This window comes from Cibotium barometz, chromosome 8 (genome assembly GCF_041138505.1).
Source record: "Cibotium barometz isolate CiBa-2024 chromosome 8, ASM4113850v1, whole genome shotgun sequence".
NCBI lineage: Eukaryota > Viridiplantae > Streptophyta > Polypodiopsida > Cyatheales > Cibotiaceae > Cibotium > Cibotium barometz.
In genome coordinates this window covers 39,522,683-39,545,702 of record NC_141053.1, presented here as the reverse complement: position 1 = coordinate 39,545,702, position 23,020 = coordinate 39,522,683, and the positions used below count along the sequence as shown (strand labels likewise).

The 23,020-nt window shown below is 49.1% G+C and overlaps 1 protein-coding gene across 4 annotated transcripts in view; it reads right to left on the bottom strand.

Annotated features, from left to right (window-relative positions):
- LOC147636246 (copper-transporting ATPase PAA2, chloroplastic) overlaps positions 1-22,503 on the bottom strand; it is an 88,606-nt gene extending 66,103 nt beyond the window's left edge. For all 4 annotated transcript variants that reach the window (XR_015266508.1, XR_015266509.1, XM_086801680.1 and 1 more), the window contains exons 1-8: positions 21,316-22,503; positions 20,995-21,072; positions 18,119-18,216; positions 17,920-17,973; positions 17,696-17,782; positions 17,429-17,596; positions 17,205-17,315; positions 16,329-16,397 (exon numbers count right to left, since the gene is read on the bottom strand). Coding sequence is in view for 2 of the 4 variants with exons in the window: in XM_086801680.1 (XP_086657806.1) it covers positions 16,329-16,397; positions 17,205-17,315; positions 17,429-17,596; positions 17,696-17,782; positions 17,920-17,973; positions 18,119-18,216; positions 20,995-21,072; positions 21,316-22,030 (1,380 nt within the window). In the remaining 2 variants the exon portion in view is untranslated. The remainder of the gene's footprint in view (positions 1-16,328; positions 16,398-17,204; positions 17,316-17,428; positions 17,597-17,695; positions 17,783-17,919; positions 17,974-18,118; positions 18,217-20,994; positions 21,073-21,315) is intronic.
- Positions 22,504-23,020: the final 517 nt, after the last annotated feature.

Genomic DNA, 23,020 nt, shown 5'->3' with positions numbered 1-23,020 from the left:
TATATGCTGTAGTAAGCTGTCTCCGAATGCCATGTGTCTTGCAATATTGCTTAAACTCCTGGGATGTAAACTCACCCCCTCCATCGGTCCTGAGAGCCTTGACCGAGTGACCGGTCTCTTTTTCCACCTCGGCTTTCCAATCACAGAAGTGATGAAAAGTCTCATCCTTGGTCTTCAGAAAGAAAACCCAAGTATATCTGGTAAAATCATCCACCATCACGAGCATGTACAACGCCTTACTCAAAGACGCGGTACTCATAGGACCACATAAGTCTGCATGAATGAGAGCAAGTGATGTCGAAGATCTGTGTGTCGCCTCCTTCGGAAAGGCGGCTCGGTGCTGCTTCCCCTGTAAACAAGAGGAACAAGGAGAAGACGGAGCCTTGATGGTTGGTAATCCATCAACCAACCCATCCTTCGAAGCTCGCTGTAGAAGCTGATAGCTCAAATGGCCAAACCGAGCATGCCAAAGAGCAGAAGAAGCACCAGAAGAAAGCAGAGCGGTCAGTTTGTAGAGACCACTATCTTGGACTCCCTGAGCCAAGATGCTACCAGTCGCTTTATCACGAATGGTAATCTCATAACGAGAAAAGATCACCTCCGCACCCTGAGCTGTAAGAGCACTCACTGACAAAAGGTTAAAAGCCAAATCTGGAATATACAGAACGTCAGAGAAGTACCTCTTGTCCTCTTCAGAACGGAAGATGGGGATAGTGCCATGACCATGCACTGGCACAGAAGAAGAATCACCCAGAGTGATCTCGCCTGATCTGGCAGTGAAGTCCTCGAACCAATCTCGATGGGGTGTCATATGAGCAGTAGCACCGCTATCAACAATCCAAGACCGTGACTGAGAAGTCACAAGAGCAAGTATACGCCGAGTACCTGCTAAGAGAAGTATTCCATCATCCTTCTTGGGTTGAGACACCGCCGTTGAGGAAGAGTTCTTTGCTGCTTCATCACGCTTCTTCTTGTGACATTGGGGTGACTTGTGACCCTTCTTGCCACAATAGTGACATTCAATGTCTTTATTCTTTGAAGATTTGTTGTCTTTATCCTTATCGGAATCCTTGGAGTTCTTGTCAGAACCCCCTTTACCTTTCTTTTGTTGAGACTTCCCTTTATCTCGTGCTGCCAAAGCTCCATCAGGGCCACCGGAGGTGCCAGTCCGCTCCTCAAAGCGAGACTCTATCTGCATAATGGAGGGGAGAACATCCTCCCAAGTAACTGGAACAGGACGAGGAGAAGAAACCAGAGACTGAAAGTATGCATCAAACCTCTCTGGAAGTTTGGAGAGCAGCCGAATAGCCATATCCTCTGTGGAGATGTCCTTGCCACAAACAGCAAGCTCGTCCCGGAGATCTTTCATCTTCGAGATGAAAGCAGATAAAGATGGAAACGCAGAAACTGATAAGTTCATAAGTTGCTTTTCCAATGCCAAAATCCGACCCGGAGACTTAATCTCATAGAGATCTGCAAAAGCCTTCCAAACTTCATGTGCAGCATCAGCTGTACGCACATGAGAGAGAACAGCATCCTGACAGTTCAACATCAGAAAGGAAAAAACACGTCGATCATTCGACTGCCAAATATCAATATGTGCCTGAGTCACACCACCGGAAGCAAGGGTGGGAGGGGTGGCATTGGCGGGTGTAACAAGCCAATCCCAGAGATCCACGCCACGCAAGGCCGATTTCACCTTCACCTTCCATAGGGTGTAGTTGGAACCATCCAACTTGGCAGACTCTGCAAACATATGAAGAGAAGTGGGAGCAGCCATCACAAGAGCTTGGGCTCAATCTCAAGAAATGCACAATCTCTGAAAAAGGTGTCCTCCACAGGTACCAAGTGTGCCACCAAAGCCTGCAACACCACAAGCCCCCTCTGCAAAGGGAAAGAACCACTGGAGAGGAAAAACGCAGCAATGAAGAAGTGCTGTCCTGTAGAAAACAGGCCGCCTGCAGTCCAATCTCCAAGTGGGCAATGAAACACTGATCTCCAAGAGCCAGACGGCTGAATCGGTGAAGCCAATCTGAAGAGGAACCGACCAGCAGAGTGCTGTCCAGAAAACGCAGCAGCAAAAAGCTATGGATCTGGAAGAAAACGCAGAGGAGAAGTGCTGAAAACAGGGCTGAACTGGGGCAGCAGAAAGGTTGCTAACCTAGAGCGATGATACCATGAAAGAGTGCACAGAGCGGAAGCAGAGTGGCACTAGAATGTGCTGAACAGAGAGTGCAAGAGAGAGAGAGATATGGAGCAAACTATGCTGAATATACTGAACCAAAACAGTCCCAAGCAAGAGACAGTGATAGTCTCATAAGTGAGGGAGCAAATAACTACAAGACTCTATGAAAAATGAGAGGCCAGCACCCACTATTTATAGTAGGGAAGAGCTGGCCGACTGGAGCATGAAAACAGGCCGACTGGAGCTGTTGGACATGGCTCCCTAGAAAAATGCCAGAAAGGCTGGGAAAAATCCCAGAAAAATACTAAAAAAGGGGTGGCCAGCCCACAAACAAGGGCCATGCAAAAGGGGACCAAATGGGCACCATACAGAGCAGAAACTGGGGATGAAAGTGCTAACAATGGGGACACATGTCAGCCAGCATGTGTACCCATCACCAGGCCCCTGAGGTGGCACCTGAAAAAGGCGCCTCCCTCAAGAGGCCCTTTTGGGCTGTTCTACTCATTATTATTCAGGCCTTTCACACCACTTGGCGCTGCGGCCCGTTCTACACCCTACACACGGGATCCCCCCGTTGGCACTACAGGGCACCTGTTTGGCTCTTCCCCCCCCCTATTGTATGATTTAGCCGCTCAGTTCTTTATACTGATGCTTGTATTTTGCAGCACCTAGGGAGAGTCTCCCGGGCTGCCATGATGTATTCACTGCTCTTCTCTCTCTCAGGAGCAGGAGAGATCTTTTGTAGCCCTACGGGCGTTTTTATATAACTAATGAAAGGATCTTTTCTCGGAAAAAAAAAAAAAGTTTGCCTCCCGCAAGCTTTCATTCCTTGTGAAAAACAATCTGTTCAGGTTGAAGAATCTCTTCCAGTTCATCCACCTCGGGTGGGTCTTCCAAAACCGGCTCAAACGGTGTGGGTCCCACATAAGGCCTCAATAGGCTCACATGAAAAGCATTATGCATGTTCCAATGATCTGGGAGTACAAGCTGAAATGCAACATCATTGATCTTCTCCAAGATCTGAAAAGGTCCATAGTACCTGTTGGAAAGTTTAGGATACTTTCCCTCTTTCCCTGGCCTCTTCCGAAGGCGTGCCTTTTCAAATTTCAGCAAGACCCAATCACCTTGTTTGAACTGTACATCCCTTCTATGCTTATCAGCTGCCTTTTTATTCTTGGTTTGAGACCTCTCTATGGCTGTCCGTACCTGTGCAAATGCAGTATCCAAGTCTCTGACATACTCATCTGCTGCAAATATCTCATCCTTTGTACGAAGGATGGGTGGTAGTACCACCTTGCCATAGATAATCTCAAAGGGCGCCTTGTCTGTAGAAGTATGTACCGTATTGTTGTAGGCAAACTCCACAAGTGGTAAATACTTTTCCCAATCCGATTTGCGGTCGGATACATAAGATTTCAGCAAGTCGAGGATGGCTGAATTTGCTATTTCACTTTGCCCATCTGTCTGTGGATGGTAAGCTGATGAGAAGTTCAGCTTTGTACCCATATTGTCAAACAATGCGCGCCAAAATAAGCTTGTGGTTCTAGGATCTCTATCCCCCACAATAGATTTAGGCATGCCATGGTGTTTGAATATCTGTGCCAAAAACATCCTAGCCATATGATCTGGCTTTATTGTCTTGCGCACGGGAATGAAATGTGCCTGCTTACTAAACTTGTCAATGATGGTCCAAATAGCATCATTTCCCTGTGGCGTCCTTGGCAAATCCATAATGAAATCCATAGCAATGCTTTCCTATGGTTCATTTGGTATAGGCAAAGGCTGAAGCAATCCAGGTGCTTTATGTCGATCAAACTTGACCTTTTGACATACCATACATTCACGTACATATGCTTCAATATCCTTGCGAATATCTGGCCAAAAGAAATACCTCTCCAAAGCTTGTGCTGTGGCCAAAATGCCTCTATGACCTGCATATGGAGGAGCATGGCACTCATCCATAACCTTATGGCGAAGGTTCTTTACCACACACATACGATTTTGCATCATGAGATATCCATCTCTTATGACATAAGATGGGACAGTAATACCCTCTTGCAAATCAGCCCATACATGTGCAAAATCCTCATCTAGATGATAAGTATTACGCATATCCGATAAGTCCTCATGGTATGCAACTGTAATAGCATGAACCTGTGGTCGTCTAGATAAGGCATCTGCCACCACATTCTTTTTCCCTGGAGTGTGTAAAATCTGAAAATGAAACATTGAGAGGAAATTTGCCCATCTCATATGCTTCTTTGAGAGCTTACTTTGAGTCAAAAAGTATCTCAAACTTTGATGATCAGTTTTGACCATAAAATCAGCCCCTAAAAGATAGTGTTTCCAAATAGTAAGGGCATGAATTACAGCCAACAACTCCTTCTCATAAACCTGTAAGTGAAGTTCTGCATGTTGCAAGCGTCTGCTCTCATAGGCAATGGCATGTCCTTCTTGGTTCAAAACAGCCCCTATGCAGTCCCCACATGCATCACATTCCACCACAAAAGGTTTGTGCAAATCCGGAATAATGAGTACCGGTCCCGAGATGATTGCACTCTTCAACTTTTGAAAGGCATCTCTCTCTTCTTGTGTCCATTTAAAGATTGCTTTCTTCTTCGTTAACTCATGTAACGGAGCGGCAATGAAAGCAAAATGCTTGACGAACCTCCTATAGTAAGCACATAAACCAAGGAAGCTCCTCACTTCATGGACTGATTTCAGCTCTGGCCATTCTTGCATGGCTTGTATCTTTGCGGGATCCATGCGCACACCATCCTTTGATACAATGTGACCAAGATAGTGAATCTCTGGGAGGAAGAATTCACTCTTTTTTGCATTTATGTAGAGCTGATTTTCCTGGTGCTCACGATGTTGGGCTTCATTCTTTGAGAATACAATAATGTCATCAAAGAATATACCCGTGAACTTTCTATGCTTTCTGAACACCCTGTCCATCATCCTGTTGAAGGTAGCGGGTGCATATGTAAGGCCAAAAGGCACCACCAAAAACTCATAAAGACCAAAGGCTGTCCTAAATGCAGTCTTGTGTACATCTTGAGGTGCCACTCTCACTTGATGATACCCACTCTTGAGGTCTATTCGGCTGAAACATGCCGAACCTTCAAGCTTGTCCAAGATGTCATCAATGCGCGGAATCGGAAACCGATTCTTGATGGTTATCTTATTGAGGGCACGGTAATCAACACACATCCTGTAAGTACCATCCTTCTTTTGAACAAGAAGTACCGGCGAGCAATAAGGCGAGGAACTAGGCCGAATCAAACCCTTTTCCAAAAGTTCATTCACCTGTGCCATAGTCTCTTCTTGTTGACTAGCACTCACCCTGTATGGTGGCCTATTAGGTGGAGAGCTACCGGGAATTAGATCTATGCAATGATCTTCCGGCCTCTCGGGTGGCAACCTTGCTGGCAAAGCATTCGCAAAACAATCTTTGAACTCATTCAAAAAGTTAAGCTTGTCTTGATCTAATGTACTAACATCAACACTAGAACTAATTTGTGGGTGCTTTCATGTGCAAGTTCTCCGCAATCATGGCTGAGTGTATAATCTCTTGTATGGTCTTATTTGGGTACACTCCCAAGCTTTGTTGGATGATGTGATGGAGCCCCGATTCAAACTTTCTCTTCTTCTCGTCCTCTCCAATCTTCATGAAGGGAGTAATCTTGAGAAGGACTTTCCAAAACTTTGCTATGTATGAAGTAAGGGACTCTCCCTCATCTTGGGACAGCCAATCCCACTCCTTGCGTACATCCTTTGCAAAGTTTGGTGGTAAGAATTGATCATAAAACTGAATTTTGAAAGAAGACCAAGTTGGGGCAGCACTTCCATCAAGTATTTTTGCAAGCCACCAATCACTTGCCGTATCCTTGAGATGCATTCCCACATGCCTGAGCATAGACTTTTCCGAAAAGTCTTCATTGCAAAAAGCTATCTCAAACTGTCTAATGAAAGCAAGTGCTTTGGTCCATCCGTCCCTGAAAGTTTTCAAACTTTACATCCTTGTCACCGGACTTGAACTCTCGAGGCTTCTTCCTTCTATGTGCGCATCCCTATGTACATCCTGTTCATCTCCATGGTGATGATGCCGCGATGAAGATTCACGATCCCTCTTCGTTCTCTCTTGAGCCACACTCTCCGAATGAGTGGAAAGCTCAACACGAGAACGGATATGTCTTCTTGGAGCAAAGCGGGAATGAGTAGAGGATCCCTCATCCTTACTCTTCTCTTGACCTGCATCAAGCCTAGCACCAGGGACTCGTCCTTTTAGCATTTGGCACTTGCTGTGCTCTTCCTGCTTGTTGTGCATCATGTGCACCACCACGGGCAGCCATGAGGGGTGGCTTCTTGAAAGCCAATCTACCATCTGCTTCGGTGTATACATCACCCTTAACCCCATTAGGTATGCAAGTGCAAGCTCTCGGGGTTTCTCAACATCCATTTCCTTTGCAATTGCTTCAAAAGTGACTTCATGGACCGAAGCCTTTGTCTTCGCAGCCAACACCCTTTGTACATCCGGGTCATTTTTCAATGACCTGAGCTCTTCGGTTTCAGCCCTATAGCGTCGCACTTTGCCTCAAAGATTCCAAATCAGAATGCATAGTGTCATGAGTACCTGCATCTCCATAGACATCATTGCCTGCAGCATCTCTTGCATCCCTTGTACCATGAAATTCACGGTCCTGTGTGTTCTCCACACTGTCAGAAATGTGGCTGTCCATGACACTCAAATCAGGTCACGAGTTATGATTCCAAGCCTTAGACCGTTTTCCAATGAGGAGAAAAAAACCGAGCTTTGATACCAATGTAACGGGAAGCGGACGCGTGTATTGGAATCGTATAAATGTGAACAAGATTCTGAGTACTTAACACTTGAGCATTACAACCACAAAGCTGAAAATGACAGTACACCACATAAAGGGGCCGATGATAGGCTGACCCCCCCCCTTTAGGTTATATTACCAAAAGAGTCTGCAAAGTACAAGATTACGGGTGCCTGGGGATTCACCACCAGCCTGCACCTAATTCTTCCAAATACATTATGAATGAATACATTTCAAACAAGAGAATCTGTAGGTACATCCGCCCTACACACAGGTACATCCGCCCTGCACAAGCCTCTTCACAGGTACATCCGCCCTGCACAAGAGTATCACAATCCTCACAGGTACTCCGCCCTGCACAAGATGTAAATGGATCTTTAGGTCCTGTTTCCACGCGAGAAACTGATCCAAAAACCTGTGTTCTCCGCGAGCAATTGTCCCCAATGCTTGCCCTAAGCACCTGCTATACCAGGAATCCTTGAGACACATCCATGCTCACATATTCCATTGCTGTCCGGCCTGTTTTGTGCAATAACCAGTCCAAAACAGCAACTTTCTGTCGCGAGAAATCCACCTGTAAAGGGTCCTACAGCCCTGTGGAGGTCCCTAGAGCTGTCCTGTACTGTCCAAGTTGACTTTGGACACCTGTAACCAGCCCAAAACTGGCAATAACCAGAAATTGCAGGTCTGAAATTTACCAACCAGCCCTTTAGAAGAGTGTGGGGATCGTTGTCCAAGCTTGTGTGAGTCCGGGAAGCAAGCAACCAGCCCTGTAGCAACTCCCAAAGCTCTCCAATACTGGCGTCGTAAGATCGCCTCATCCGAGTCTCCCCGGATGCGGTCGTACTGTCCTCGCAGGGTGTGGATCAACTCCTGCCAAATCCCCCGAACAGTCTCTGCTGGTGGCTCTAATCTCCCCTCGAAGGTCGTAAAGCACCGGGCCCTCCAGGTGAACCAGATGGTGAGGCTGCTGAGGAGCTCCCATCGTAAATCCCTCTCCTGTGTCCAGCTGGCGGACGAGAAATCCGGTGCCAGAACCAGGCGAGGCTGGCCCCTAATAAATCTGATGGCCTGACTGCCCTGCTCCATCTCATAGCCCATAGCAGGCCCTGACGAAGTCGACCAAGCAGCGGCACCCCACGTAAACATACCCTCTGGAGAGAGGGGGGCCAGAATACGCAGCATCCGCAGCCAAATCTGTTGTGCCTGAGGGCAGTCCCAAAGGCAATGTCTCTGTGTCTCCATAGGGTGGCCGCATCGGATGCAGGCCGCCGGAAGACCGCTGTAAACAAGCCAAGTGCCAACTGCTGAGCCCCTGTGGGCGACCAGCCACTGAAAAGCCGAGATCCTGCGGGCCTGTCGACTAGCCCAGAGCCGAGCCCAGAAATCCTCCAGGAACTCCTGTGAGAGTCCCTGCAATCGCCAATGCCCCGCTGCCGCTGGAGAAACCGTCCTCCTCGCCGTCAAAATATGCCGTCCCAGCCGAACAGTATACTGGAAAAAGGTGATCTCTGTGGCCTCAAGGGATGCATGAGGATCATGCCACTCATACTCCCCGGGGTCCCACTGTAGCCGGGCCAAGGGGCGCGCTGCATATGCCCATATGCGCCAATCCGGGAGAACATCAGCAGGGTCGGGGTCAATATGCCACTTCCGAGAAGCGGCAGCCACTACCCGGATCCTCTGAAAGGTGCACTCTGCAACCAAAGGCGACTCCACCTCCACTCTCTGGAGTCTGCCCTCATCCTGAATCTCATAGTAGAGGCATCTGCCATCCTCAGTGCTAGCTCTGACAGCAATCAGGATCTCCAACTGTGTAAAGGCTCCCATCCACCGTGGGGCCACTGGCTCGAGAGGTGTGAACCACTCCTCTGTAAGTGCCTCCTGAATATCATCCCTCATAATCAACCCCCCTCTGAAGTGACTCAGCCTCTCCACCTGGATCTCCTCTGGTAGACTGCAGAAAGCCTGCCAATCTCCAAAACTACGAGCTGGGCCTGCCGCTAAAAGTCCCCAGGCTAGACGAGGCCGAGAACCCAGCATATGACCCTGCTCCGTACGAACCGCTGGGCTCCAGATGAGCGGCTGCCTGGCCCGCTCCTCAACACAAGAAGGAGGCCGCTGAGAGAGCCCCGGTCTCAGCAGCTCCCAAGCTCTCAGGATACTCAAAGCAAATCTGTCCTCCCATCCTCTACTGAGGCCTGTCCTCCTCATCTCTATGAAGATCCAGCGAATCTCTGGTGCCCAAGTACCCCCTGCAGGGGGCGCCCGAGCCTGCAGTCGCTGCAAGAGGAGCTCTTTCCAAGGCTCAGCGCCTGGAAGCAACCCCCGAACAATAAGCTTCCCCAATAAGGCTCTACTCTGATCGACTGGATCTATAATGCCCAAACCGCCCTGAGCCAGCGGAAGTGTAATAACTGCCCATGCAACCTTTGCCCGAGCTGGCTGACCGTCCCGCCCAGACCACAGAAAGTTCCTGATCAGCCTCTGTACCTGGCTGATGCAAGAGCTCGAGAAAATCCAGCAAGACGTAATGTACCACATGGTCGCTAACAGCACCTGATTTGCCACCACCACCCTCCCAGCCAAGGATAGTCGAGCTGTACTCCAATACAAGAGCTTCTTCCGAATGCTCAAAAGAAGCGGGGCAATCTGCTGCTCAGGTGACAAATCGAGGCCAACCTGGCATCCCAAATACCGCACTGCTGTGCCTGGAGGAATCCATCTAAAACCGGGGTCCGGGCTCCATGCCGGAGTGGGAGCACGACTGATCCAAAAGGCCACTGTCTTGCGCCAATTGATCAATGCTCCCGAAGCTGCACTAAAAACCTGGAGCGACTGCTCAGCCCGAATAAGATTGGCCTCTTGGCCATGCAAAAATAAGCCCGTGTCGTCTGCAAACTCAGCATCAAGCAAATCCTCCCCCCGGACTGGGAGCTGAAGTCCTCTCAAACCAACCTCCTCTGCCGTCAAGTACATACTCATAGCCTCCGCAAAGAAGAGAAAAAGGAAAGGGGCGAGAGGACACCCCTGACGGACTGATCTGGTCAGCTCAAAACTCGGCCCCCGACCTCCTGCAATCAGCACCTGGCTGCGAGCTGTGGAATACAGAGCTGCCACCCCTCTGATCCATCCTGGCTCAAAGCCCAGGCGAAGCATAGTGCCCTCTAAGAATCCCCAATCAACTCTATCGTATGCCTTCTCAAAATCGAGAAGCATCACGACCAAGTCCTCGCCAAGAAACCTAACTCGGGCCGTCGCCTCCCAGAAAGTAAAGATGTTGTCAAGGATATTGCGCTCCTTGACAAATCCTGTCTGAGTAGCATGAATCAACTCCCCCAGGAAGGGCTGGATCCTCAAACTCAAGGCCTTTGCTAAGACCTTGTAGACAGTATTGAGGATCGTAATAGGCCTCCAATGCCGAATGTCATCTGATACTCCCTCCCCCTTGGGGATAAGATAGATCAAGCCCTCTGAAAAGCTCTGCGGCATCACCCCAGTGTCCAAAACATGCTGAAAGCCCCTGCGGAGGCCTGGCCCCAAAAGGTCCCAATAGCGCATAAGAAAGGCCGGCGTCAGTCCGTCCTCCCCTGGGCAACTATGTCGCGGTAGGACCCTCAAGGCCTCGGCAAGCTCAATCTCTGACAGAGGCGCACCTAGAACTGTACGCATATGGTCTGTGACCCTCCTCTGCACATGGGCCCACACAGTCTATCTGCAAACATCTCGATCCTCAGTGGCTGGCTCTGCTGAAAGCAGGTCACTATAAAAAGCAGTGGCAATGGCTCTGATCTCCCCGAGCTCAGTAGCTACCGATCCATCCGGTCTACCAAGCTGACGGACTCCTGCTCGCGCATGACGGGGTCCAGTGATCTCAAAAAACTCCCCAGTCACTCTATCACCAAGCTGCGTCCACTGAGAGGCCTGACGACGAAAGTAAAACTCATGTCTCTACTCCTCTACCTCTCTAACCTCCTGGCGTGCCTGGCTCAGCTGGGACGCCACCCACTCACATGCAGGCTGCTGCTCCTGAAGGCGCTGTAGCGAAGCAAGGCTGCGTCTCAGCCGTTGCTCCCGCTCGCGAATCTCTCCCAGTCGAGTCAAAGCTGCAGCGTGTAGAAAAGAGCTAAGATCAATGAGTCCCTGGGCACACTGGCCCGCTGCATCCTGGTCAGAGCACTGACTATCATGCCAGATCCTCTCAATGTCCTCAGCGAGACTGGGATCTACAAGTACCCTCTCTGGGATCCTCAACTGCAAGCTGGGCTCCCGTGTCCCCTCCTCCAAGGTCAATATAACTGGCGCATGATCTGAAAATGAGGTGCCAGCGAGAATGCCGACGGAGCCCCCTCGCTCCCCTAACCAATCGCCCACATAAAAGCGATCAATCCGTGATAGATTAGTCCCTCCCTGCCGGCGATCCGACCGAGAGAAACTAAGACTGTCCTGAGACCGGGAGAAAGCCCCATGCTGCCATGCATCAGTGATCCTCAGTGACATGCAAAACCGGTCCCAAGCTGCAAGCTCCGTGCCGTGCCCTGTAACATGACTGCCTCCCACCCTATCTGCCGGGTCCTCAAGCATGTTGAAGTCTCCCCCAACACACCAATGTGCGGCCTCTGGCAATGCATCTGTAACCTGAGTCCAGAACTCTGCTCTGGCACTAGCATGATTGGGCGCATAGATGTTGAGCACACCCAATAGCTCATCATGCATCCTCAGAATGACATACTGTGCTCTACCTGGCACAATGATCCCTCGATCCACAATGGCCTGCCGCCATACATCTGCAATAACCATGCATACTCCTCCCTGTCCACCCAAAGGACCAAACCCTGCAGACCAGAAAGTGTCCCATCTACCAGGCATCACCGAACCATATCTCCGGATCCTGCTCTCACCCAAGTGGTGCTCCTGCATCATCAAAATGTCAATGCTGCCACCAACCAGGCATCTCTGAAGCTCCTGCCTCAAGCAACCTCGATAGCGTATAAAGTGTGCTCCGCCAAGGCCCTGTACATTCCATGAGATGATCCTCATGGATGCCCTGCTGAGGTGGATGCTGTCTCAGCTGTACGGCGGGCCTTCGCAAGCGGCTTGGATGGAGAGTAGTCCCCATCCGAACGGCTACGAATCTGCCCACCCGGTATACTACAAGAATCCCGGATCAGGCGCCAGTGGCTGTGGCCCATGGCGACTGCCTCCTGCTCTGACAGAGAAACCTCGTGTATACTCACATATCCAGGGTCGCGTGCCAAGTCTGCCACTATGCGCACGACCAAATGCCGAATCCCTGAGGTATCCACACTCCCGGGATCCAAGAAAAAATGAGCCCAACTCCCAAAGTCGGCCTATCACATCAGTCACCTCCAGATCGCTCATGTGGTGAGAAAACTCAACTGCTTGAGTCTTCAAAGTGCTGAGAGCGAGCTCTAGAGTCCACTCCCGATCACAAGGTCCACATAGAGGGAACGAGAAGGCCACCGCTGAGTCTAGTGCCTCCTCCCCGCGGGCCGGAGGTATCACTACATGAACTCGAATGGGTGCTGGCTCATGGGGGCCCTCTGCTCCAAAAAGCCGTGTAAAGGTATAATCAAAGGCCTCCGAGCGCTGTCTAATGCCAAGGCGACTCAGCCGACTGCGAATAGATGAAATCCGTGAGGCCCTAATCGGCATAGATCTCCTCTGTGATGCTCGAGCGAGGTCAGTGCTCAGCGCTCTCCGGACTGCAGGCGAGCGCCAGGGAACTGCCAGGGTCTCCCGGGAAGGTGAGGCGGGCGGAGGGGGAGGAGGGGGAGGCGAGGGAGGTGGAGAGGGAGCCGCTGCCGAAACCGGAGCGGGAGCGGGAGGAGGCGAAGGTGGAAGCGAGGCGGTGGGAGGGGACGGGGGTGGGGGAGGTGAAGGAGGGGGAGCTGGCATCTCCTGGTCCTCGGTCGCTGCAGGGGTCTCCTCCTGAAGGGGAGCAAAGCTGTTCCTCACAGGAACCCAGTGAGGCTAAGACTGTGGCTGCTGCTGCAGCGGTCTCTGTGCGTGCTGCTGTGGCTGTCTCCCTCGGCGGCGCCCCTGTCCAGGCTGCCACTCCGAGGTCTCTGTGGCCTGAGCAGGTGTCCCTGAGGCAGCCTGCCGAGCCGAATCTGTGGGCGGGCCATCAGTAGCCTGCTGCTGTGGTGCGGGTCGAGGTCTCCTGCGAGGGCAGGCCTTGGCCAGATGACCGACCTGCCTGCAAATGAAGCACTGGTTCGGGAGCCCCGAAAACTCCACTCTCTGATCTATCCACCCCCCCCCCTATCCTAGGTAGCTGAATGACCTTAGGAAGGGAGGAGATGTCAGACACCAACACTCTGACCGAAGGTAGCCCAGCTGCTCTGGCCACCACTGAAGCTGCTGAGGGGCCCGTCTCTAGTACCGAGCCCACCAATGCTCCGAGCCTGGAGAGGAGCGGAAGATACTCCTGGCGGAGACCAGGGAAACAAACTGTAATATGGAAGAGGCGCTCTCCCTGCTCCGCCGCTGCTGGGTCAAATCCATGCTGCCAAGGTCTGAAGAAAGCCCGAGCACCCCTGATGTCCAGAGGACTCATGGCAAGGACCTTGGCAACGCTCTGGGCGGCCTCGAATTCGATCTGATAATGGCCCCGGCCCAGGAGCTGTACATCCAAGATCTTGCCCACATCTGCAAGAAGGCGAGCCTGAAGAAGATCCCTGATCTCCCCTCTGCTGGGGCGAGTGCCGACTATACGGCAGATGGTGGAATGAGCCTGGAGGCATTCCACCTCTGCGGTGGGGCTCGCTTCCTCTTCCGGCGAAAGAGAAAGCCTGATGGGGATGTCCTCGGGGGCGGGCGAGGGGGCTGCGGATGAGTCCCTCTGAGGCGAGGCGGGAGGAGTCTCCATCAGAGTCTGAAGCTCAGGCGAAGGCGAAGGCGAGGCGAATGCGGGAAACCTGCAAGAAAAGGGCTGCACACAAAGAGGCGGAAGACCGGATGAAAATGAAGAAAAACAAAAACCCCCTGGGGGTGAAACGCAGCACGAAAGAGGAGGGAGGGGGGAAAACGAAGGAGAAGCCCAGAGGGGGGGGGGGGCGGCAACAAAAAAGAAGCGAAAGGGGAGGGCGCTGCTGAGGGGAGGCGGGCGAGAACAGGCGGAGAGGTGGGAGGCGGCGAACAGGCGAAGAGGAGGATGGGGGCGAAAATGCGAAGAGGCGGCTAGGAGGGGGGGACGAAATGGCGATGAGGGGGGAGGCGCAGCAGCGAGGCAGGAGGGGGGGGGCGCAACGGCGAGAAGAAGGCAGGCGGGGGGTGGAGGGGCGAAAAGGCGGAGAGGTGGGGGGCGAAAAGGCGACAGAGAGAGGGGGGACAGGCGGGCGCGTGCAGTGCAGGGTGGAGGCGGGAGCTTCAGCGAGCTACAAGAAGGGTGATGTCTTTCTGCGGGAGGCAAACTTGTTCGTAAGTTCAAGAATTATTCAGCTTTGGATGCGAAATGGATGGATGAGGCCTACTTCGAGGATTACCTAGATCTTTTGAAGGCCTATCTGGAGGCTTTTCAGTTGCGGTCAACTAATTAGAAGCCGGGGGGAATGTCACAAACCCCTATATTCTAGGGACATGCGAATGCATGTCAGGCCTAGAAACATGCGGATGCATGTATGTATTATACCTGGGCATGTGTATGGATCATATGAGTGGATGCATATGAGTCCAAGGACATGGCAGGACATTTGTGGACTTTCGGGCGGTGCCCGAGTGGATTCCGGCCATGCACACATGGTGTGTTATGATGGCAGGCGGTCTTGCTGCCTGGACAATGCTTGTTATTTTGGCTGGTGAAGTCCGAGGGACCGGGGACGCCCGGGCACCTTGTGGACACGTGTGTGCACTCCTGTTTGGGCCTAAAACTGTGGGCTTATGGGTTTTGCAGGTGGTAAGTGCGTCCACACTCGATTTACAGCTTACTTCATTTACTACTGAGGTTTATTGGTTTGCAGGTCCACACTCATTAATAAGTGGCTGGAAAACTTATAATGCGTTCGCATTTGGTTGGACCAAAATTAATGAAGTCCGGACAGCTTATGGCCATTTCCCATTTGGTTGGACCTAAACTTATAGAAACAGGACAAATGGAGCACTATGGGCTGGACACCTACCTGGACACCTTATGGGGACACATGTCAGCCAGCATGTGTACCCATCACCAGGCCCCTGAGGTGGCACCTGAAAAAGGCGCCTCCCTCAAGAGGCCCTTTTGGGCTGTTCTACTCATTATTATTCAACATATTGGAGAGCTGGTTGGAGCTTTGGGAGTTGCTACAGGGCTGGTTGCTTGCTTCCCGGACTCACACAAGCTTGGACAACGATCCCCACACTCTTCTAAAGGGCTGGTTGGTAAATTTCAGACCTGCAATTTCTGGTTATTGCCAGTTTTGGGCTGGTTACAGGTGTCCAAAGTCAACTTGGACAGTACAGGACAGCTCTAGGGACCTCCACAGGGCTGTAGGACCCTTTACAGGTGGATTTCTCGCGACAGAAAGTTGCTGTTTTGGACTGGTTATTGCACAAAACAGGCCGGACAGCAACGGAATATGTGAGCATGGATGTGTCTCAAGGATTCCTGGTATAGCAGGTGCTTAGGGCAAGCATTGGGGACACTTGCTCGCGGAGAACACAGGTTTATGGATCAGTTTCTCGCGTGGAAACAGGACCTAAAGATCCATTTACATCTTGTGCAGGGCGGAGTACCTGTGAGGATTGTGATACTCTTGTGCAGGGCGGATGTACCTGTGAAGAGGCTTGTGCAGGGCGGATGTACCTGTGTGTAGGGCGGATGTACCTACAGATTCTCTTATTTGGAAGAATCAGGTGCAGGCTGGTGGTGAATCCCCAGCACCCGTAATCTTGTACTTTGCAGACTCTTTTGGTAATATAACCTAAAGGGGGGGGTCAGCCTATCTCATCGGCCCCTTTATGTGGTGTACTGTCATTTTCAGCTTTGTGGTTGTAATGCTCAAGTGTTAAGTACTCAGAATCTTGTTCACATTTATACGATTCCAATACACGCGTCCGCTTCCCGTTACATTTGCCCTCAAGCCTGCTTTGAGATCCATGCCCATGTGGCACTCACCTATGCGATGCTCTCCATAAAGGTACCTCCAACTATCCAACAATTTAAACCTACAACTATTTACTAGTGTATGCAGTTCCTGTGTAGCAAACATTATGGTATCCCTACTAATCTTCAGAAAAGAAGGGAAAACGGAAAAGTGGAGGGGGGTGGTGAAAAGCAAAAGGTTTAGAGCATTCTTCACCATTTGAACAATGTCAGAAACCACACACTTTGCCCCAGTCGTCAATGCCTTTACCCTTATTGGTCCCTCCTGTGTCAAGGTAACAATCACTTCATCAGGAAACAAGACTACAAATTTGGCTCGTAAATAACAGCACATACTCAGTAAAATCCAAAAGAAGGACAGGACTACTACACATTTATGTTTACAGACACAAGCATAACACTTAAGCATAACGAAACAAACTGCTGAGAAGCAATATCAAGTATTTTCCTGCAATTCACGTCACCATGTGCAGCTGGTTAGGGGCGGCGACAGTCTTACCTATGAGATCCTTTACACAGACTAAGGAATGAATAAGTCATGGATAAATAACCATCCCCACCATCGTGTTCCCCACTGCAAGGGAAAGTGACAACTCCTCATAGAAATTGTAAATGAATTCATGATTCACTGCTTACCTATTTCTGCCCAGAGGTGGGACAACATAGTGCAGGACACCAATGCATAGATCGCCATGTTAGAATCAGACTAGCACCAGTAAGGACCCCAGCTTGAGATGTTATAACAAAGGGTGACACACGGTACTGAGGAGATCCCTGATACAAAGCTCACACAAGAATCTAGTTCATAATTTCAGGAAAGGTAAAGACCTTGCAGTGGGCGGAACTAGTTTCACTCAGAGGTTTCTAGACAATGCTGACCCTTGTTCCCATACCTAAGTCACTCTACAGCACACAAAACAGATAGCAGGTAAGGTGGTCTCACCATACACAAGCACGCACATGCATCCATGCATGCACACAACCACAAACCACTCTTTGAAATGTATGCATCTGCATGATCCGGTTCCTTAATAGGACTTCATTCATTATTATGCAACTGATAAAGCCTTACCCAATTAACTGTCCCCGCAGACACAGTGGCACCCTTTGTTTTGGATACTGGCATTGGCTCACCAGTAAGCATGGACTCATCCACAGCACTCCTTCCTGCAACAACAGAACCCTGTCACAACCAGGTCCCTTCGTTATTGCAATTACAACTTAGAAAGAACAAGCTCATCCACATGTGCATACATCCATATGAAGAAAAAGGAAAATGAGATTCTATAAGCGTACATCCACAGGAATAGTCTCGCCCGGCAGCACAAGCACACAGTCTCCAGGTCGTACTTGATTTGTTGGCACTTTCACGGACATGGCCTGACTTACAAGAAGCTCTCCTGATTGATCAGGTCCTTCACCATCCTCATAGATCACTAAGCGCGACTCAGAAGGCACTAGAGACTGATTACATAAAAAAATCCAAGCAACATGTAAAATCCCAAGTGGCATAAGATTTTTTTTAATAAGAAAGCAAGTGCAATGGAATCACCACTAACTCACCAAAAGATCATGCATGTCACTAGAGGCTTGGATTCGTGCACGTTCCTCAAGAGCCCTTCCTAGCAGCACAAATGCCAGAAGCATGACCTGGACATAATAATTCAAAAATGAAAGCGTGAGTACAAGCATAGCTAAAAAAAGGTCAAGGAATTCACTCATACAATCACATGAAACTAAATTAACTTCCCAATATTTGAAGGCCAAAATAGGACAAAAAAATGCACCGGTTCATCAAAAAAGGAAGCATCCCAATGGAGATCAGGGTTTGCCAAGGAAACCTGCTCAAAACGAAATGCAGTTTTTAGTGGCCTTGAATAGTGCAATTATCAATAGAGATAGAGCCAGTCACTAAGGCATATGCATTTGCATGCAAACACAAACATGTAATAATCCTAAGTATAGTCAATCAGGCTGTCAACTTACAGCACTAATTGAAAATGCTGCAGTTGCACCAAAGCCAACAAGTGTGTTCATGTTGGGAGACCTCTTCCAAAAAGCCTTATATCCATCTATCAGTAGGTCTAAAGCCAGCAAACACAAGATAAACACATCATGATTTGTGGTTCGCGATGGCTATAAGCAAAATGGACAACAACAAAAACAATAGGTCAATGCATTCTTAAAAACATTCATGTATAAAACACAATCCATTCTATGGCATGTACACTTAAGCCCAAGTCAAAATTTTGTGGAAAGCAACAATCACAATCTTCTTTTTTTTTTTTCATAATGGTTGGTTGATTAGATTACGAAAATGTAATACAAAGAAAAGGTCGCATGACCAGCTATACAAACATGTACATAGAGGCCGTCAAACCGCACACACTAAAAGGCCACATGAAGCATGCCCTGTAACCAGGGGTCAGCTTGCGCCCTGGTGATAACTTGTGCATCGATCAAAGAAGAAACTTGCCAAAGCAATAGACCACAAACACACTCGACATGACCTTTCCCCCCTGATTGTGAATCAAAGATGAAAGCATTTCGCATGAGCCAATTATGCCAAAGACCCAACCATCGAAAGAAAACAAAGAAGCCCTCATGTTGCTGATTGTTCCCCCCCGGGCTGATCATGTCCAAATACCCAATGCCTCGGTGACAAAGTGTGTCCAGTCACCATTTGCCACAATGAAGAGATGAACTCCCATATCTAGTGAGCCACCGGGCAAGAAATAAACCTGTGCCGACTTTTTCTAGACAAGTCTCGCAAAAGAAACAGTTGCCATTCGAAAGTCTCCGACACCGAAGGACAGTGGCCAAAGGCAGGCCCCCAACCATGACTCGCCAAATATACACTTTGCCCTGAAAAGGAAGCTTGGAATGCCAACCACTAAATAGGATGCGCTTCCACCAGGAGGCCATTTTCTTAACGTTCCATACTTTATTAGCTTTTTCTAAAAGCCATCTCTTCTCTTGGACCAAAAGATGATATACAACATTAGCGGAAGCCTTCAACAGCCTGGTCTTGCGACCCAACACCCAATCATCCCATGCATGAGAAGAATCCATCCTAGGAAGACGCCCAGAGACTGCACTTGTTGCTGCAACTGCAACCAAATACACCTGTAAGCTTGGGGCACACGAGATCTACGAGCATGGCGGAATGATAACATTCGCAGCCACTCGGGCAACACATCCTCACAACACCTAGTCTCGCCATACGATTGAATTGTCGTCTACAATTATTCTTATCTGGCCAAGTAATCACACGAGAGGTGGCCAACATCTCTGCAAGCACGGAGTTCTCTCATCTCAACGAGAATCTCGAGGTCTCCAAGAAGTGAACCATAACACCTCCTGCAAGTGAACCGTAACACCTCCTCTGCTGGATCATTTGGTTAAATCACAGTCTATATATTGCTGCAAGTGTTTCTTAAAGTCTGTCCAAAAAGTTGATTTTGCATGGAGATTATGGATATTTGACAGGCAATAATCGTTTCAAAGGAGTGTGTTTAATGTCCCACAAAGATGCCCCACGTACTTGCTTTGACTATGATTGGAAAGAAGTTCATGAGCGTGCAAAGGAAACCTTGGAGTGGGACTAGTGGGCTTCATAAACTTGATAAGGCATATTGAACAGCTTTAGCGGTGCTTAGAATAGATTCCAAAACATTACTGTCAACCATTAGAGAATGGTCCAAGGAGTCTCACCTTATATCTCCATGACAAACAGAGGTTAGGCATCACCTCTAAGCTCCAAAGAGGTGATGAAGGTGTGACAAAGGATCACATTTCATGGCCAAAGTGCAAAAGCAGGTCTTGATTACATGGGAAGCTGTCACTTGGATTTCAAGCATTGAACCTCAAGTGCGCTGTAAGGTGATGGGACCTGTAGCTACCCCACTTCTGACTTAACTACTACTCTGACCTCAATGCCTTCAATCTCCAAATCTCTACAGGATAAAGCATGGAAGATCATAAGCAACATCACAAGCCACAAAATTTAAAGACCTGGCCTAATTCCTTCGCACCATCGGAGTCACCACCTCTTCGACTCTGTATAATAAATTGAAACTTTTAAAGAGACAAGTATTTAAGGAAACCCATATCCAGCAAAGTTTGTTTGTGTATCTAGTTCTTCTACCCACGACTTCATCTTCATTTAGAGCCCCTTATGGCAATAGCGTTTCCAAATGATTTTAAGGATAGCCATGCACGACTTTCCGAGAGGTATGTTTTGGGATAAAAACACTGTTTTTTATGTTTCAACATCCTCTATTGCTGGTGTGATACTCCTTACATCAACTCTAAAGACAAAATGCAAGAGCAATAATGGAACTATGTTGAATAGATGAAGCTGATACGATGTGAGACTCATCCATAGTACTTATCACACGCAATCCTTCCATGTGTTCTCTAGACTTCGTGCATATAGGATATAGGTGTTACATTAGGAAGCTTGAAGGGGTCCCAATAACACTCTGAAGCGCCCCCCACAACCCCAACCCCCCCCCCATAAGCCATAGGTCTAGATCCCAAACATCTTAGCTTTATGCATACGGAGTCAAAGTCTCAACTTGAGAAAACTCCACCCTGACATGACCACAAGCATAATGCACTGTCCTTTCTTGATTCAATGAGTTCATGACTACAAGAAATTGCATTTGCGGCACAACCACTCTGAGGAGAAACATTGCCATCATGTGATACTATTTCAACCGTTAAAAGATACAAAAACCAAATTTTTATATAATAATGTGAGCACACCAACCTAACAAGTTTGCAATTATAAGCCTACTTAATGTGATTATAGGCAAGGACAGTAAGAAGTAGCAAGCTGAGTTTAAACTTTCAAGTACCTCGAGCTGGTCCAATCAAGGTCGTTAGCGCAACCGCGCACTTGAAAACCGGATTGTGGAGGAAGCTGATTGGTGAGCCTGCTTAAAATAATAGTAGTATATTAGGGCTTCATTTTTTGTATGCACTACCCAACAGTCACAAATAATTGAAAGCCTGAACGGTAGGATATGGAAGATGATGGAAAATGGCATGCATATCCATGCCTTGACAGTCATAAGACAGGATGACAACCTGAAACCTACGACAGTAGCCATGCCATGAGACCATCACAAATTGAAATAACACATAAAATCACCATACTTATGAGCAAGCATTCTTACCATGAGCTGCAAAGTGAAAGCCAAGGGAGTGCAGCCAATGAGTTGCATGGGTTCCACAGCAAAGTGCAACTAGACTCCACGCAAAGGCAACGCGAGCGCTGCTTTTAGCTAGAGACGCCTCTCTTTTCTTTGTCAGGTCAGAGATCTTCTTCAGTGAGCTGCTGTCTTGGGATGCTTGTCTCCTCTTAGAAGGGAAACCGCATTCTGTGAGGCGTGCTGCCAAGCTCTCAGCCAAAGCATTGCTACCCTGCAGAGTGCTTGATGACGATGCCAATGGCAACAACGATGGGGAGAGCCATACCACCGCAGTCTCTGTGAGCATGTTCACAGCCACATTCTCCACATTGCGTTCTGCTTTCAGCACATTTCGAACCCGTGCAACACATCCTCCACACATCATCCCCTCCACATCAAGCACTACCGAGAGAGAGTCAGCATGGCTGGTTTCAAGCTCTCCATTTACATGAACATCAGGCCTTAATGGCTCTGCTTTCACTGCAAGTATGGTTCCAGGCCTTCTGTCAGCTGATTTGCCTCTCAAATTAGGATTTCCAATGGTAACTTTTGTTAAGTATGTACGTAATTGGATCCTGAGGGATGATCTTCGCCTGCAAAAAGGATGTCGTAGGAGGCCGGCATTAGGGCCTCCCAGGGCAAAAACGTAGCAAGGGGCAGTGCGAGAATCATATTGCTGCAGCGCTTTGTTGCAGGCCATCCACAAGGAACGATCACAGTAAGGAAGAGGGTTAAGGTTTTTCAGAAAACCTCCTGTGAAACTCCGTGCTTTATGTTTTGCAGAGTGTACTGTTAGGGTCCTGCTGGAGGAACTGCTGAGACCCTGAATGCGGGGTGTTCTGTTCAAAACCCAACGTGCGAACTCCTGCTGGAGCCAAAATGAGAGCTTCTGCGGCAATTCTAACTGCGAGCAGCACTGTTTTCTCCAGAAAGATGGACAGGCAATTGAATGCTAAGCTTCGCCCTTCAATAGAAACGATGTGAAGTGGATTGCCGTTACTTGCCGTCAGTTGGACCACAAAAGAGATTGATGAGTAAGTGTGCTTGCTTGCGCGTGCGCACGCAAAGCAGCATGCTCTTGGTCGCGCCCGATCAGCATGACAACTCATCATCAATTGTGGGTCCCCAACAAATTGTGAATCCTAGTGGCTTTCCGCCGCCCACCCTTCTGTCAAGAGCGCCCACGGCGAAACTCCATTCCTAACATGGTGTCCCATGTCAGCAGGTTGCGCTGTGTGTGTGTGTGTTTGTGTGTATAACATGCATATGTGTTGTTGTGTGGGCTTGCATGCGCGCGTTATTGTGTGGGCTTGCATGCGTGTGTTATATTGTGTGTGTCGTAAAATTATTCCCATAGCCCTGGACTCAAAAATGGTATTTATTGTGGCTCTACGCTTGCATTAGCGCGTTATTGTGTTTGTGTGTGCGTGTGCGCGTGTGTGATAAAATTATTCCCATTGCCATGGAATCAAAAATGGCATTTACTACGGCTCTGGCAAGTCAATTCCCACCACACACATCTTAGTGATGAGAGAGTGATGTTGTGGCCAAGTTTTGAATGGAAAACATCACTTTGCCAAAATACGATCTAGGCCGAGTTTACTAGCATGCTATCAAATGCACTTTTAATCAAGCAAGCCCCCAATTGAGTCTCCATACTCTGTTACAGTACACGGCATTAATGCATGTG